General features: G+C 36.9%; 2 protein-coding genes across 3 annotated transcripts; both read left to right on the top strand.

The window, feature by feature from the left end:
• The first annotated feature begins 50 nt into the window (after window positions 1-50).
• Window positions 51-17,512, top strand: LOC6567746 (putative cysteine proteinase CG12163). Of its 2 annotated transcripts, XM_001994013.3 has the most exons (6): window positions 51-320; window positions 9,610-10,032; window positions 15,693-15,823; window positions 15,884-16,627; window positions 16,692-16,873; window positions 16,926-17,512. In XM_001994013.3, the coding sequence occupies exons 1-6, from the start codon at window positions 213-215 to the stop codon at window positions 17,189-17,191; spliced, it is 1,854 nt and encodes a 617-aa protein (XP_001994049.1). In that variant the 5' UTR covers window positions 51-212; the 3' UTR covers window positions 17,192-17,512. The 2 variants fall into 2 exon arrangements, with proteins under 2 accessions (XP_001994049.1, XP_032595615.1); XM_032739724.2 differs by lacking the exon at window positions 9,610-10,032 and having other exon boundaries at window positions 57-320; window positions 16,926-17,510.
• Window positions 14,229-14,986, top strand: LOC116805751. The gene has a single exon (XM_032739725.2). The coding sequence runs from the start codon at window positions 14,574-14,576 to the stop codon at window positions 14,817-14,819; it is 246 nt and encodes an 81-aa protein (XP_032595616.1). The 5' UTR covers window positions 14,229-14,573; the 3' UTR covers window positions 14,820-14,986.
• Window positions 17,513-17,812: the final 300 nt, after the last annotated feature.

Raw genomic sequence — 17,812 nt, 5'->3', positions numbered from 1 at the left:
AGTTAGCAGATGAGCGGCGGTCATGCGACAGTTTAATTTCGTCTGTAAGAGGCGACGGTCCGTCAAGTGTAAAGTCTGTGTACGTGGGTGTAAAACAAACATACAATATAATATTGAAAACTGCGTAACGTGCCAAGCAAATTAACAATCAGTGTACGTGTGAAATTTGCTGATTATTGAAATTTGCGAAAGATTTAAATAAACTTGTCATCATGAAGCTGTACGCAACAGCAGCAGCAGCAACAGTTGCGCTCTTTTTGTTATTGGCCACAATCCAAACGACGCCAGCAGCTGCCGACGAACTGCAGGAGGAGGAGGAGGTGAGTTTGTTATTGTTGTTGTTTCTTTGTGATTCACATATATATTTCGGACAACAGTTTAACGCTTTTTGAGTGCAAATATCCAACTGGGGTCAGTAATTACAATTTACAGCTATTGCGCTATATTCGCTCGCTTGCTGTTTTTAACAATGCCTCCGACACATGCACACACACACAAACAAACTTACCAAACTCACACTACACTCACACACACATGCATGCTCGCGTACGCCATATTTATTTACATTTTTTTGTCTTGTTTTCTCCGCCTGTTTTCGTTTTCCCCATTAACTTTGATTAGTCAGCAAAAGAAAATCGTATGCATAATAAACCGCCGTAATGTGGATAACATACATAACTATAAGAAAATACATTTACTATATAAAGACACACATATACTCTGACTGTATTAACGCTTTTTGCTTTTATCATACTTATTTACAAGTCTGCAGTTTGTTGTTTTGCTTTGTCCATTTTTTGCGCTAGTTTGTTGCGTCGCCATTTCTGCCGACAATCAGCTGTTGTATCAGTTTGACCGATAGAACAGATCTCTGCCCCTCCCCCCTTTTCAACTTCCAGCGTTGATCTATTTATGGCAGGCAAATTGCGTCTTTAGCTCAAGCCCTCACTGTGCACTCTTCTGCTACGAATTCTAATCAGCAGAAGAACAAGAAGAACATGAACTTGCATATACAAGTTGAGATCGAAAAGAGAGAGAGAGAGAGTGCTTGAAAGAGAGAGTGCTTGAAAGAGAGAGTGCTTGAAAGAGAGAGTTCTTGAAAGAGAGAGTGCTTGAAAGAGAGAGAGAGGATTTTTATTATTAGTATTACATGCATATTTATATATATAAAGAATGCAGTTTCCCCTCTTTAATTAATGTAATCGCAGCTCAATTTCCAATGAGTCTTTTGTGCATATATTTATTTCATAAATATAATATTGGCTTCGCCTTTGTTATCCCGTCAGCTGCACTCAGGCATCCAGTGATTAGACTTTACGCCCACTGGGCTCAATTTTCCAATCGTACACATACACACACACACACACGGGCACACTCACACACATAGGGCAACATTCTCATTGGCTTTAGTACCGGTTTTCATGACAAGCTCATTATATACTTTGCCCACAACACTCCCCCGAGTGATAATTTGCGCCTTTTGTGTGTGTGTGTTTCCATAAAAGGGTCTTTTGATGGGAATTTGCTGTTTTGGGGCCATTTAGTGGGTTCAATAATTTTGTAATACCTCTTAGGCATTTATGTTGAATGCTTTAAGGGTATGCTTTACTTTCTTACTAAGCTGGATTTAAAACATTCATGCAGCTTATCTTAAGAACCATATAAACCCAAGCCTATTTAAGGAAAACTTGTCGACTAATCTGGCAATTTAAATATAAACTGGTGCTATTCATTCGATTACGTAAGGCTAACAAATAATAATAGAAAATGCGTTTAACAACTCAAGATTTTTACTTTTTTTGTATCTTCAATTTTAATTTATAATAGTTATGTTTCGCATGTATTTAATGAACATGCTCTTCACAGCCTCTTAGTCTTTGACCATTTTTTATTTTTATCACCGTTTGCTCTACCTCTGTAATCTATATTTTTTCTAAATCTAATCTAATATGCGGCCCCGGCTAAATTCTCTGACTTAATCGCAATCGTTCTTTAGTCACGATTTCAAGTAAAGCTTCGAAATATTCATGTTTTTTATATAGTTATATATATGTATATAAGGATATATATATATACACAATTTTGAGTCATTCACACCTTGCTAAGTGGCAGTTGCTATTTGAGCTGCCTCGCTAGTTGTTATACTGTGAACTTATTATAAATACGCAAGGGTATAATGAAGTTGTGCAAAAGCCAGAAGAAATTTGCTACGAATTCATAAAGTATATATATTCTTGATCAGCTTAAGCAGCCAGAATCTTGAGATTTTTAATGTAACTTCTCACATACTACAGGAAGACAAATATTTTCTAATGTTATCGGTTAGAGAATATCGATATAAGTCGATTTATTATTGATCAATTGTATAAATTAAATTAGGCTCGTATTAGAAACAAAGATTTTCTTAACGAATCGGCAAGCCTTATATGTATTTAAAAGCTGAATACAGGGTATCTCCCAGTCGAGTTAACTCAATAAGAGCATTCTAACTTGTTTTGATTGGCATTTGCAGCAATAGGCTGCGAATCATGATCAAAATTTAACAATGACTCAATGAGAATAAAATTCGCATAATGTGCTCATCAAGTTAATAATAAAGAGAGATATATATAACGAGACAAAGTGAGAGACAGAGAGTGAGAGAGAGAGAGAGAGTGAACGAAAGGCCATATATGATATCATTTTCACACAAAGTCAGTCTGAAGAGAAAGAAAAACGCATTTGACAAACGCTGACAGGAACTCGGAAACTAGCAAGTCGGATGCAATTTATGCTTGTGAATCATGCGCATGTGATTTTTTTAAATGACAAAAACACCCGGATAGCGATAGCAGACAGTAAAAACGCCTCTGGTAAAGTTTCTCGGAGCAGACATCAAGTTTAAATTGTTTGGTTTTGCAATTGGCCAGTTTTGTTCACGAATTGACTGAAAGAAAATGAATATATATAGTTGTACATCTATAAACACTTGTATATTCACACATTCAAAATATATGTGTACATATATATACATATATATGTACGTTCTTCACACAGTTCCGCATATTATTCATTTATGTAAATATTTTTATGCATTCGTTCGTTTTGTGCTTTTGTTGGCATATGGAAATCACTGACAGTTTTTTTGTTTGTCTTTTGTTTTTGTCTCTATGTGTTTATATCGTCTCCATTTTTCCATATATTTTATAATATCCTATATGGCTCTGGAAAAAGTTTTGTCTCTTGGTGTATCAGTCACCAAAGCAAAAGCGATTTAAAGTTGGACATAAAAATCGGAATTTATTATTTTTGTAGTTTTAAATTGATGGAAAAAATATATATTAGATATGACTGGAATTTATTATTTATAATTTCATCTCTTAGTAACATGTATTCATATTTAAAGTTATTTGTGAATTTAAATTTAATGTATAGGATATATTACTAAAGTAAGCTGAACTTAAATTCGATGCAGATCCAGTTCATGTCATATGCAAATAAGAAATCATTTTTATAATTTTTTGATTTATTTATGATTTACACAAGGATTTTTTTTACGAGCGATTTAATTGAAATTGATGATTCGGCCAAGAGTAATTGCCGTTTTCAGTAGCGGGGGTGGTTAGCCTACAAAATCCCGATTTCCTCGATCCCCCCTCGGTTTCCAGATTGCCACAGACAGGCCTCGAATCATTAATCTCATTTTTGTGTTGTTGCAGAAGCAGTTAAGTAAACGGTACTCAAGCCATAATTCGCTTATTATTTGATAGAAGCAATTTATATTCTGTTTCTGATTCATTGCATTTTGAGTTTTTAATTAAAAATTCAAACCGGTTTCTGTATTAAAGTTTTTTTTTTTTTTACTTTATTATTCATTGCGAATGCACACATTTGAGAGCAACACACCCATTTCGATGTTTTTGTCAGCAAACATATAACATTTTTATATTTAAAAAGATAAAAATTTATGATTATTGGAAAAAATTGAATTCATTTTATAATATGTGTTTTTTAAATAGTCTTTGATATTCAGGGAATCAATGTTTGCCACGCACAATTTAATAAATAAATAAACATATCAATTTAAAATACAATTCGGCAAAATTCAATATTTGAAATGGTTTTATAAAGAATTAAGCATGTTAATTAAGAAATTTGGATTTTCAGAGCTGAGAATGTTAATTTTAAAACCCTAACTTTGAAGAAAATAGAATAGTGTTTGTGTATATATGAATTGATTTAATGAGACCTTTTAATTTAATTAGAAGTATTAAGTTCAAGTGAGAATCTTGCAGACCAGTGTAACCGACTGCGGAATACTCTGATATTAGCTGGCATCGATTTGCTTGCGTAGCACTCTAATTTGCACACTTCCTCGGACACAGTCATTTACTAATATATAATAATTTGTATTCCAAGTTTTAAGACACTAGACAACTCAAGGGTGTCTATATGAGTACTCACGAACATAGTACACAACCAAAATAGACCCTTCTACATTAGAAAGCAGAGTATAAAAAAAAATCTCATTGTAACAAATGTTTTTGCAGTGGTGCTGCTTAAGAAGCTTTCATGCAGATGACTCAAAGAAAGTGCTTGAGCCAAGGTAAATTTGGTCATTAAAAGCGAGCCCAAAAATGCGGCAGAAGCGTCTGAAAAACACGTGCCTCCATCTGTCTTTTCGAGCAAAGCTAACCCTGAATAAAAAAATAAAAAAAACAAAAACACAAAGAAAAAAATATAATACGTTTGCACAATAGTCTCAAGAGTTAGATCTCTCCGGGGCGTTGGAACCACTGCTTATTACCTACTCAAAGCGCACAGCAGGCCAAAGATGTTGACAGTTTTTGGGTAATACCGGTTTTAATATTGCGTTTATTTGCGTATGTGCCGTGGTAGGTGGCAGGAGGGGGCAACGTTTTTTCAAAAATATTAATATGACCAAAAAGGCTTTTGACTTCTGACTAAGTTGATGTTTTTTTTTTTTTTTTTTTTTGGTTTCGCACTAAGTTTATGTATTTAATAACGAATAAATAACCACAGAATTAAAAATAACACTTTGGAACAAATTGCCAATTTGTAGTTTGACTGTTGCGGTGCTTCCCTTTTGCATTTGCTGACTGGTTTTTTTGTTGTATATTTATTTTATTCGTTTATTCACGTAAATTCAATTAAAGTTTTTCGACATTGCATCACTTGATACCCCAGCGAATCGCTTTTATGTGTCAATCCAGCCAACTCCCCATCTCCCAATCCCCATTCAATGCAATATTAATGCAAAGAGCCGCTTGCAGAAGCCGTTGCATCAACATCAGCACCAACAACAACAGCAACAGAAACAGAAACTTTGCCATTAGCAAAAAGTTTCGATAAAACTCTGTCGAACGTTGCCATTCAAAATGTCTATAAAATGTATAATTAAGTACGATTCTATAGAATATAGCTTTGTTTTTATTCAACCAATTTGACTGCGAAAGCCAAAATGATAGTTAAGCATAACAAACACAGCTATATATGAGGTAATCAGATAATCAGATGCGGAAAAGTTTCCCTTAGGTGCTCCCATTTGCGAAAGCGCAGGTTTATTCCATTTTGAAAACGAATGCTGTCAATGCAGACAACTATTTGCAATTATTTGTAATGTACTCTGTACTGTTTTTAGAAGTTATACAAACAAGACTTTAATTATCATTTGTTATATTTCCAGCTAAAATAGTTAACTTGAGTACAATCTTCTTTGGCCAAATACTTTTTGCATTTGCCTTTGGCTCTGCACGATAAAAAATGCTGCTGTTTATGAATATTATTATAATTATTTTAATATTGTGTACTACACAAATATATTTGATTGAGCTCAATTTGATGTGCTGAACAATTTAACAATTAATGAGAATTATTGCTTTATTATTGGGAAACTTTTGCGAAAGGATTAACAACAGAGATGAAATTGAGACTGAAAATCTTCGCTGGACAGGCAGTTTTCCACTGAGCTACTCCTGTTCAATTATAACTTAATCTTCTTATCAGCTCATATATATTTGTTTCTTTATTTTTCGTTTCTGATAATTATTTTCTCTCTCTCAGTATAAATTCTGCGGCAGCATTGATGCAGCAGCAGATTGTGGCATGGCATTAATTTGTGATGCGCATTACTGCTGGGGCAGGCACAACCAGGCTCTGGGGGGCATTAACAATGCAGCACAAACTTAAGCCTTGACTGGATATGGCTGCGCTATTTTTGCCGTTACTCATTCAGTTGTCAGGACAACAACGGCATTCAAGATGGAGCGCTCATGCCAATCTTCGAAGCCATCATCGTGTGGCTTATTGCTAGTGGGGGATGGGGAATGGGGGATAGGGGATGGATGTGGTGTTAGTCAAAGTGCCATAAAGTTTAATTGAAAAACAAGCTGAAAACAAGCTGCAACAAAAATAAAAACAGTGCCAGGACCTCAACTATTCAGCAAGCCATCAGCAGCATCACCACTAAACCACCCACTACTGTCAACCACTTGCACACAACGCACACAACATAATCAGCTCAAACATAAGCCAGGCAGGCATCAACCTAGTTGATGCTGATGATGACGCTGACGCTGACTGCACTGCTTTCGCCGCTGCTTTTGACAGCTTTCGTGACGCAATCGCCGTTAAAAGTTCGTTTTTTATATATATGCATTTCTGGCACGCTAACATCGAAGCTAAAAATAGAGTATATTGGTTTGTGCATCTGTCGAGCTTGAGAGGGACTTGAAACCACAATACATATCATCCACAATTTTTAAACTTATCTCTGAATATGTAAGCCAAAGAAGGTAATAAGTCAACAGGATAATAACTTCTTTCAAAGAGTGGTTAATATCTTGGACAAAAATCGGACAATCCTATATCTGCCACAATTTAATAGCGTTGTCAATTTTAAAAGTTGCACTCTTAAAAGTTACACTGGCAGCAGAGTATTTTGCAGTCGTTAACGCTCTCCGCCCACATTCTGTTCATTTTCGGCATTTTGTCACGCAGCAGACACAAATGTCAGCGACAATGAGGATGAACAAACTGAAATGACAACCATCTGTCTTCGCAGTGCTCTCGCATCTCTTCAGACTCAACTTGGCCAACTCTTTCTTTTACTCCTTTTATACACAGAATACGTTAAAAATATGTTAAAACACAGTATCATCAAGTTGTGTTGTGGGGTATATGCATAAATTCTGTATATATATAAATACATAAATTCATCGGTTGACTTAGAAATAACTACCAACTATATTTGAAATTTTAGTTTAATGTTTACTCCCGTGGCATTTAGCAAATCTGCATGCCAAATGCAATTACAAAATATTTATTTTTTTGAAACTGGGGAATGAGAGCACATAAAAGCTGTTATCTTTTGGGAAGCCGACTTAATTAGCTTTAACTTTATATGAAATGAGCGCAGAAAGAGAACACTGCTATCAGAAAAATGATCTATTTACGAATTAATAGTGGTTTGTGTTGTGTATTTGTTATTTATATATATATCATTTATGTCAAATTTAACGATATAAACTGGTTCAGTATTTGTCGTTCATTGCCCCTGATAAAAAATAAATCGTTTACCAAGCCAAGGTTTATTTATTTTTGCACACATCTAGCAAGTTGGCAGAGGTCGAAACATCTAATTGAAAATGTATATTTTAAAAATAGACGAAGAATATTTAATTCTAGGAATGTGTCATCCTCAATTCCACTAATTGAAGAAAAATGTATTAAATTGACTGAGACTTTAAATCAAATACTTGAAAATCCTCTTTTTATTAAGATATTAAAACGATCAAAAAATAAATTAAAAATTTAAAACTTTAGCTAAAGCTAACTTATGTTAGCTCTGTGTAAAGGGTATCTACTAGTCGATCAACTGCAATCAAAATAGTTTTAGTTGTTATGCACCGAATTTGTAAATTATTCAGCATTTGGGAGCTCGTCTGTTGCCTGTTTGTCGTCTGCTTGCAGCATTTTGCGGCTCATCATTTATCGATGGGGAGACTTTTGTTGTTGCTGTTGTTGGGCGCTGATGCAAACCCCAAACCGGTTCGCTGTGATGCGGTTCGCTGTTTGCATTGGCGGTTAATTAGTTTTTGTATGGCTTGCCTTGCCACAAGCGCAGAGCGAAGCTTTGCTCCACTGATTGACTTGATTGGCCCAATGGCTGCTCCATCTTGCCCAGCTCGCTTCTCTTTCTTCACTCTTTCCTCGTCTCTGCCCCTTTACAGAGTTGCAATGTTATTGCAATTATGTCGAGTTCATTAGGCCAGTCAAGTGGAGAGTTGGCGACGCGACGGTCACTTTGTGCAACGGCAGCGGCAACAGCCGTAGCCAGTTACAGGCTTTGCCTCAACCCCCAATTTAATTTGAATTTAATCGATTTTCCTTTCCTTAACTGCATTACATAAATTGAACGCATTTAATAATTTCGTCTGGAGGCAGGTTTCCCATTAACGCAATATTAATTGTTTTAAGTGACAACAAGAGTATCATTAAACATGAATATTATGTAGCTGATTGATTTACGATTATGATTTGATAATGTTAAGAATATGAAACAGACAGAAGAAAGTAACTCTGATCAGGAAGAGTATTTTTTCTATAGAGTATAGTATAGTATAGACTTTAAATTTCAAATATAAATTTTCGTAACCCCAACTTTAATCAATTTTAATTGATTTTATCGAAAACTCACAGTTCTTCCCGCTTAATTGATTTATTTATTTGATGAGGATTAAAAACAGTTCACAGGTATTAAAAAGGTTTTAATAAATACACATTTAAAATTAATATAATGGATTGAATACAATAAAATTAAAAGCGATAAATAAAAGTAATAATTTAAACTGAAAGATAAAATTAAATAAATAAATCATATCGACAATTCCAATCTAAACCCATATTATATATTATTTAAGTGTTTCCAAATGGTTTCATGTAACTTTAAATATAACATATATATATATATAATCTTTGCTCAGACATTTTTCCTTGAATCCTTGCTGATTAGGCAATATCTAAAGCATTTATTCCGTTAGTCATGCTCGCTCTTAGACTCCAATAAATATTGAATTAAGTATTTACGCAGACCAAATAGGCAAATATCTCGGAGATAAATTAACGCCCTAATTGCTTAAGAAAATGAGTTTACTTAGCAAACGCTGACTTTGCAGCTGCGTTGTTGTTTTGTGGTTTTTGGTTTATTTATGTAAAAGCGGATATGCTTTATGGTTATTTATTCTAAGCATAAGTTTCAGAAGATTTCTAACACTTTTGTGATTTGGTGCTGGCACTGGGACATAAACATATTTATACATTCACATACACATAAGCACAACAAATATAAATCCATTTAACCCTTTTCATGGCTTTTTGCTGCTGCTATTCATGTCTCAAAATTTATATCTTCAGAGTGTCTCTTTCACTTTCTCTCTCTCTCTCTCTCTGATGTGTGTGTATTCTCCTTATACAAATATATGTGTTTTGCTTTCTGTTCTTGTCTTTCTTTGTCACACACACAAATACACAACAACAACACACAACACACAACACGCAAACAAAAAACACAACACACAACACAAAAAAAAAAAACAAACAAAAAAATAGACCACAACAACGATCAATGCTGATGAGGAGAGCACAGCTGAGGCGATCACCGAGCCACCCATCAAATTGGTCCATGTGTTGAATCCTGGCGAGCGTGAATATCTCTCGCCCAATTTAATTGGTGTCCAGAATATTGCGATGACCTTTCTGCCGCTCTCGATGAACTTTGTGAACATCATCGATGCGTTTCGTGAAATCGTGAATGGTATTCGCTACGAGATCATACTGAATGCCGTCGACACAAAATCCAAGGATGCGGACACAATTTGCCGTCTGGTCATACTGGAACAGCCGTGGATAACAACGCAGTGGGGCGACAAGCATCGCGAACTGATCAACTCCAATTGCAGTGATGTCGCCGATAATTCGCTATCCAGCGACATGGAGCCGGAGCAGCGCTCGAAGGCGCTCAATGACAAATATGTGAGTAACAGCATCTTCAATGGCGGCAAACGCAACGAACTCACCGACACTGAAATGGCCAACCTAGAGGCACAAATATTGACAACGGTGCCCAGTAGACGACCCACAACAACCAGCAGCCCCCCGCTGACCGAGGCCACTAATGAGCGCACAACACCAATTAGTGTTAATGAGGCAGCAACAGTGATGGTCACTGCTACAGCTACGGCTACTGCTCCAGCTCCTCCTGCTCCTTCTGCTCCTCCAGCTGTTCCAGCTCCTGCAGAGAGCAGCACAGCAAGCACAGCAGAGCTCAATGATAATGAGAAACGCTGGCTGGACGATTTCCTATCGGTGGGTGCGTTTAATTTTGAAAAAACCATCGAACAGCAGCGCTCCGAGCTAAAACAGCAGCAACAACAAGTGGAGCAACAGCACCAGCAGCAGCAGCAGGACGAGGGGGAGCAGCAAAAAGAGGAGGTGGGACAGAAGGAGGAGCAGGAGCAGCAGCAGCAACAGGAGGAGGAGGAGCAGCAGCAGCAGCAGCGGCGGCAGATGCAGAAGGAGGAGGAGCAACAGCAGGAGGCTTCATCATCGTAACCATCATGAGATATAAATATTATTATCATCCCCACACGCACAAGGACACCCTCACACAAACACCTACATGCTACGAGGGTAGTGCCAAAAGTACCTGAGAGTACCTATCAGAAATGTAGGCAACCCATTTTCATCATTTCTAGTCCCAAAAGAAAAGTATTTCTGTCTATTGCAATAATTGGTCAAAGCAAAAATAAAAATTCTAAAATTCACAACATACTCGACGAATGTTGGATGTACAGAATGTTCTGCCTTGTGTCATCATTCGAGAACGTAAGAGATGTTGCTATTGGAATCAGGCTATAGAATTACATGTTTCTCACTTGTCTTTCTTAATTTCTTCACTTATCAAACTTTTTATTGAGAATTATCTATTAAAAAGCAAGAATTTTTAGTTGAAACATTTATATCAAATTACTAAACGTTATTAAATTCTGCTCTTAGCTTGACGTACTTATCCCAGTGGTGCTCAACATCTTTGATATTATTTATGTCTTCATAATCACAATCATCATGTTCACAAAATAGCCATAGATTTAAGCATTAATTTAATCAATTTCAAGTTCACAACTTATGCTTAAATCAATCAGTTTGGTTACTTCTGGAACTACCCTCTCTCACACACTGACACTCACCCAGTTTATGTTTTCTATATACTCCTATATATACATACGTACACAAAAAATACTCGTAAAGTAAATGCAAATAATAAAAAGAAAATGTTATTTAATTGAATTTATTTAAGCTGCTCGTTTTTCTCACACCTAACACATACCCCCCGCACCCTCTCCCCCTTCCCCTTCCACACAAACACACCTGAGCCTGTTTTTAGGGGGGTGGCGTGACTGTGTGGCAGCGTATGCAAAGCCCCCTTATTTCTTTTCCTCCCGCAGCACTTATTTTACCTTAATAATCAAATGAATTTCCGCTTTCAAATTACGGCCGCAATCTGTTTAACCCGGCCCGTGGCGCATCTGCTGCCCTACCTTCCCCAGCTCCTAACATTTACCAACACCTGTCTATATATACATACATATATATATATATATATATACTAGCTCAAGTGTCACATGGATGTGTGTGTGTGTGCGGTAAAAGTGCTCTCATTATCCTTGATGCTCTACTTTAAACACCACCAAACTGACGCATCGGAGCCGCACAGTCAGTCGCTATTACAATTAGAATTAAAAACAGAAAGAACAAAAAAAAATGAAATTAAACTAGAAAATACCCATATATTACACAGGTACTCCAAAACTTAATATATAGAAATACAGTTAAAAATCACATAAGCATTAATTAAAAACTTGGCAAATGAAAGTAATTTATCGGAAGTAAAAAAAGAGTAGGAATAAAAAATATAGAAAAATTGAAAATTGAAAATAAATATTAGTTTTTGTATTTAAATAGTTTAAAGCTGTTACATTTTTAGAATATTATTATTATATATGTGGTAGATGGTATTAGAATTGTGTCTTGAAGCATTGAAGGAAGCATCTCCCACCCATAGGAACAATCGATATATACATTTCTTCCAAACAAAAACAACAAATATAACATCTTAATTTTAGAGATATTATCTCGTAATCCAATCTGAAATAAAGCTATAACAGTTTAAAGGCTAAAATAAATAAAAGTAAAGGTAAACATTTAAATTTGACCAACATGAAAATAATTACACTTTTATGTTCTACACAAAATGTGTCTGCTGCGTTTCCTACAACAGATTTAAGCAGGATTTTTGTACAGAATTAATTATCATACATAATTAAAGGATTCATAGCTGTCTCCTTAACAAATGCACAACTTTGCTATACCCTTTTTAGTGAATGCATACAGGGTATAAGGAAACACTTGACCCCACAAAAAACCAGCTAGTCACTATGTATATATGTATGAATGGGTTGCTTATATATATGTATTTATGTATGTGCATATGCATATGCATATATATACTCGGATGTATATATGTATTCTGAAAACTCTGATTCTGAAAAGCTCATAAATCGCCGTTCAACTAAAAAAAATAGTAACCAAAACGAGTGTCGACAAATTTGCAATTTGTTAAGCCGATTTGATGCGTAGAGTAAGTAATCTGTGGTATTTGTAAATGCAATCGAGTGTCAGCCACTGTCAACTGTCAACCCGATTTCGGAATGAATTTTACGCTCCATTTGGGCCATGAAAAACCAGTTTAACCCTCGACATAATTTATGTTTTAAGTCTTGTTGAAACACACAACTGGCCAAAGTGTGGAGGGAGAGGGAGTAGGAGGTAGGCTCGGTAGGGTGTTAAAAGTGTGGGTGAGCTGAGGGTGCACACAAGCAGCCTAATGAATTCATGTAGCGGCAGGTCAAACGGAAACACAAGCGACTCCCCTTCCTGCCGTAGAACCCCCTGCAGCTATACATCTCACGAAGTTAAACCAATTTTTAATTATACACACGTCGTTGCCATTACATTTCATTTTGTATTGTTCTCCTTGCATCTGTCTCTCTCTCTCTCTCTCTCTCTCAAACCATCATCGATAAGCTGTGCTCACCTGCAGTGCCCTGCTCCGCCAGCTGCTCCACCACCTCCAGAGAGACGCTCAGCCATTTTGTGCCCGCTCTCAGCATCAACAACAGCCGCAGCAGCAGCACCAGCTAAATAATCTGGCATTGCCAACAGGCAACAAAAATTTTGCAGCCAAAAATGTTTGGTTTAATTGGTTTTGGTTTTGGTATTGGAATGGTTTCATCATGTGCCACATCTGTTATTGTTGTTACTCGCATCTGTGGGTGCGAGTGTGAGTGTGAGTGTGTTTCTCTGTTTCTATCTATTTGCTGGCCAAGTGGATTTTGTTAGCCAACACATTGGCCCCAGAGTTGGGCGCGTGTCGCACTTTGTTGCCTTGCGTGACTCACGCAAGCACGACTTATTACTGCAGGTATTTAAGTCAATAAATTGATTGCAAATATTGCTTATATTGAAATAAAAACTGATTATTGAATCTGTTTGTGTTATGAATATAATATTTTAAAAATTGTTGTATTGTTTAGTAAAATGTTAACAAGCTTAAAATCATTGCAAATGCTTGCCAAGAAATAATAAAACTATTTCGTTCTTAGTAAATCAAAATTTTAATTGAGGTTCTTTAACTAGAAATAAATGTTAAAAGAAAATCGTTTAGTTCAAGATTTAGTATAATCTCCATAATACATTCAAATTAAATGTCTCGCCAAAAATATCAACTGTACTTTTACAAAATCAATTGGAATTCGATCAATCTTCAATTAATATTTTTCAAAAATTGTTGGAAACCAATAATTTCATAAAAAAATGTAAAATATTGAATAGAAAATCAGTGAATATGAACTCAGAACTCAAAATATAGTAAAATCTCTATAATCTAAAAGGTATAGTATATTATGAACTCAAACTAATGTATTTCAGAAAATTATAGTTGCTATAAATAGTTTTTGTTAATTACAAGTTTTACCACTACGCAAAAGATTTGTGAGTCACATTTTCAGGCATGCTTCGTTTCCAGCTGATAGAATTAAAACACGCGTTCATCTCTACCCTATTTCAATTTGTGTGTTCAAGCATATTTCATCTTCGATGCGATTGTGCTCTAACTAGTTGAGCAGAGAATGATTAGTGTCCGAATCGGATGTGTTCCCCTTTTGATATCACAATTTAGGGCACACTCAGCAGGCGCAGCTTGAACTGTTTAAAGCATTGTTTTCACACAATCAAAATTGACTTGCCGTTAAATACGAGCACAACACAATTCAGAATACTGAAAATACTTCTTTTTTTTCCGTTTGCTACAAGTTTTTAAGCAATTTCAATTCGTGGTTGCAGACGCCAACTTCTCAAATTCGCCAGTAATTAAGATACATTTGTGGTGGCCATAAAACCAGGCGTGTTTTTGACTGTGATCAGATAGATATATATATATATATATATATAGACAAATGAAGCCATCGTCGCTGTTGTTGCGGCTTCGCAGCATTTGGATAATGACCAGTTGGATACGGAATGAGACATTGGCCGCTGCTGCGATGGTTGTGCATCGTCGCGAACAGAACATGGAGCGCCGCCAATATGAACAGATGCTGCAGTTTGCTGAAAGACAAATGGCTGCCAAATCACCCACCAAAAAAATGCACATCGTTCGCATATTGGACGACTACATTGTCCCAGTCGAATGTAGCTTGTAGCTAAAAAAAAAACTGATAGCTGCAACACCAAAAAAGTGCTCACTAAATTTTGCGTTGTCAATACCTCTAAAACTTTTACGGGATATATTTATTAAGCAACCGTTTGTTTTTTCAATAATATTCAAAGTTTATAACAAGTTGTGGCTGTCTTATTGAAGGAGGTTGTTTTTGAGGTATGATTTTACTAATTATAATTGGGTATTCCAAACTGTTAATTTAAAGCTGTATTTATGTTTGTGACCACCACTGTCGTAGACTATATTTGCTATATATTCAGAAGGCTATTTTAGCTTCGCCAAAAATAACATTTTTTTGTTGCTCTAATTTTGTATCTTTGTATGTCGTTTCATGTAAAGTGCTTATAACCTGAACTTTTTGCTTCAAATGCATGTAACAGGTTGAAGAAGGCTCTCCAAACCCAGAATGTCGAGTCGATTTAGTCATGTCTGTCTGTCATTACTTAAATTACTTAAAAACAAAAATAAGTATTGAGCGAAGAGTTTTTTAGACTAGTTTAATAGATCATAAACAGATCAGTAGAATATGACATACATATAAAATATATGAAATCAGATTTCTAATCGAGCTTTATAAAAAGATCAGTTGTTGGCTCACTCCAAACAGTCAAAACATTTATACAAATTAACCAAAATGCCATAGGCAAGCCTTATGTGTATGTAAAATATGAGTTCAGGGTATCTGCTAGTCGAGCAGTCTAACTAGTTTTCCTTATCTGCGGTCTGCTTATACACACATATTTTCTTTTAGTTCTATAACATGTAAAGAAATGTGAGTGATGTTTATACCCTGTAAATAGGAAATGTTAAATGAATTATTGTTGTTATTGTTGTTTTTTTTTGTTTGCAATTGCAGTCAAGCCGCATTAAGCGCAGCCTCAATGATGTGGTACCGGGCGGCAGAAAGCCCTTCGATGAGAAGGAGGCGGAGGAGCAGCTGCAGCGCACACTGGACAAGCTGACAGCAGGCGAAGGACCGCACTACAAGTAAGTCTTAAGGCTTATCATTATAACTTATTAATGAACACATTTCTTTTATTTTTCAAGGATTATCAAGGTGTATTCGGCGTCGCGTCAGGTTGTGTCGGGCACATTGACGCGCATCGATGCGGATCTGACGGATGGCAATGATGCGCTGCATCGCTGCATTGTGGAGATCTGGGCACAGCCGTGGCTGGAAAAGGGACACGATATCACATTCAAGTGCCGCAATCAGCCGACAGTCCATGCACGCCATAGCCGATCCGTTGAGTGGGCCGAGAAGAAGACGCACAAGAAGCGCAACCATCACACGCTCAACAAGATCGAGCATCTGTTCCACAAGTTCCAGTTGAAATACAAGCGTCAATATGCCAACACGGCCGAGCATCAGATGCGTTTGCGCATCTTCCGACAGAATCTGCGCACCATCGAAGAACTGAACGCCAATGAGCGTGGCAGTGCCAAATATGGCATCACCCAGTTCGCCGACATGACCAGCACCGAGTACAAGTTGCACGCCGGACTCTGGCAGCGCAGCGAGGACAAACCGACGGGCGGTGCGGCTGCTGTGGTGCCCCCCTATGCGGGTGAGATGCCCAAGGAGTTTGACTGGCGGCAAAAGAAGGCTGTGACGCATGTCAAGAATCAAGGACAATGCGGCTCCTGCTGGGCATTCAGTGTTACAGGCAACATTGAGGGCTTGTATGCCATCAAGACGGGCGAATTGGAAGAGTTCTCCGAACAGGAGCTGCTCGACTGCGATTCCACGGACAGTGCCTGCAATGGTGGCCTCATGGACAATGCCTACAAGTAAGTGTTCGATTTGAGCTTGGATTATATATATTTATATGACCGAAACTACTCCCTTTTGCAGAGCCATCAAGGACATTGGTGGTCTCGAGTACGAATCAGAGTATCCGTATGCGGCCAAGAAGATGCAATGTCATTTCAACAGAACAATGTCGCACGTTCAACTCTCGGGCTTTGTGGATCTGCCCAAGGGCAATGAGACAGCCATGCAGGAGTGGCTGCTCAGCAATGGACCCATTTCCATCGGTGCGTAATCGTCCACAGCCATTCAACTATAACTAATGTGTTATCTTTTTAGGCTTAAATGCGAATGCGATGCAGTTCTATCGTGGCGGTGTTTCACATCCCTGGGCACCGCTCTGCTCCAAAAAGAATCTCGATCACGGCGTACTGATTGTCGGCTACGGTGTCTCCGACTATCCCAATTTCCACAAGACGCTGCCGTATTGGATTGTGAAGAACTCGTGGGGTCCACGCTGGGGCGAACAGGGTTACTATCGCATCTACCGTGGTGATAATACATGTGGTGTCAGTGAGATGGCCACCTCAGCTGTGCTGGCCTAGATATGCCAAACCACAATCTATACATCTATTTATATATATATATATATATATATACTTATATATATGTGTATATATGCATCAATGTTAATGCTTAAGCTAAGGCACAAAATACGTTTTGGCTGCAGCTTTCTTTTCGTTCTAATGACACGACGATCCACATAAAATATCGTCAAGTTTTGTGGAACTTTTGTTCCGTGTGCAGTCCAAACAATACAATAACATCAATATAATCATGTCAAAACACTTGTAATCCATTAGGCAGCATTATACACAACAAAAAAAAAGAAATCAAATTTAACAGTGCAACGTAAATATATTGAAATAAATTTAAATATACAAATTGTAAAGAAAACCATTTGACTTTTTGTGTGAAAGAAGAGTTGTCTCTGCGTTTTACGGAAATATTATAATTTATTTATTATTATTATGAACTGTATATTAGTTTATCATTGCCTTCTCTTGAGGAGCGCTATTATGTTGATAAGTTTTAGCTTTAATGTTTATGGATGTTTTGCTTACCAGTTGTTTCTATAAAATCTTATTTTGTGATAAGTTTTTTCCCCATTTCAGAAGCATAATGACGATAATGATGAGCCTGGTAGAGATATCTTGGGAAGCACA

This window comes from Drosophila grimshawi, unplaced genomic scaffold, assembly GCF_018153295.1.
Source record: "Drosophila grimshawi isolate 15287-2541.00 unplaced genomic scaffold, ASM1815329v1 contig_311, whole genome shotgun sequence".
NCBI lineage: Eukaryota > Metazoa > Arthropoda > Insecta > Diptera > Drosophilidae > Drosophila > Drosophila grimshawi.
Note: the sequence above shows the minus strand (reverse complement) of the source record. Positions and strands in the feature narration are given on the sequence as shown.

Bases quoted from the DNA above. Each gene is read 5' to 3' on its own strand.
- LOC6567746 (XM_001994013.3), top strand. From the start codon at position 213: ATGAAGCTGTACGCAACAGCAGCAGCAGCAACAGTTGCGCTCTTTTTG. The intron at 15,824-15,883 runs GTAAGTCTTAAG...TTATTTTTCAAG, and splicing joins GGCGAAGGACCGCACTACAA to GATTATCAAGGTGTATTCGG. The intron at 16,874-16,925 runs GTGCGTAATCGT...TTATCTTTTTAG, and splicing joins CAATGGACCCATTTCCATCG to GCTTAAATGCGAATGCGATG.
- LOC116805751 (XM_032739725.2), top strand. From the start codon at position 14,574: ATGAAGCCATCGTCGCTGTTGTTGCGGCTTCGCAGCATTTGGATAATG.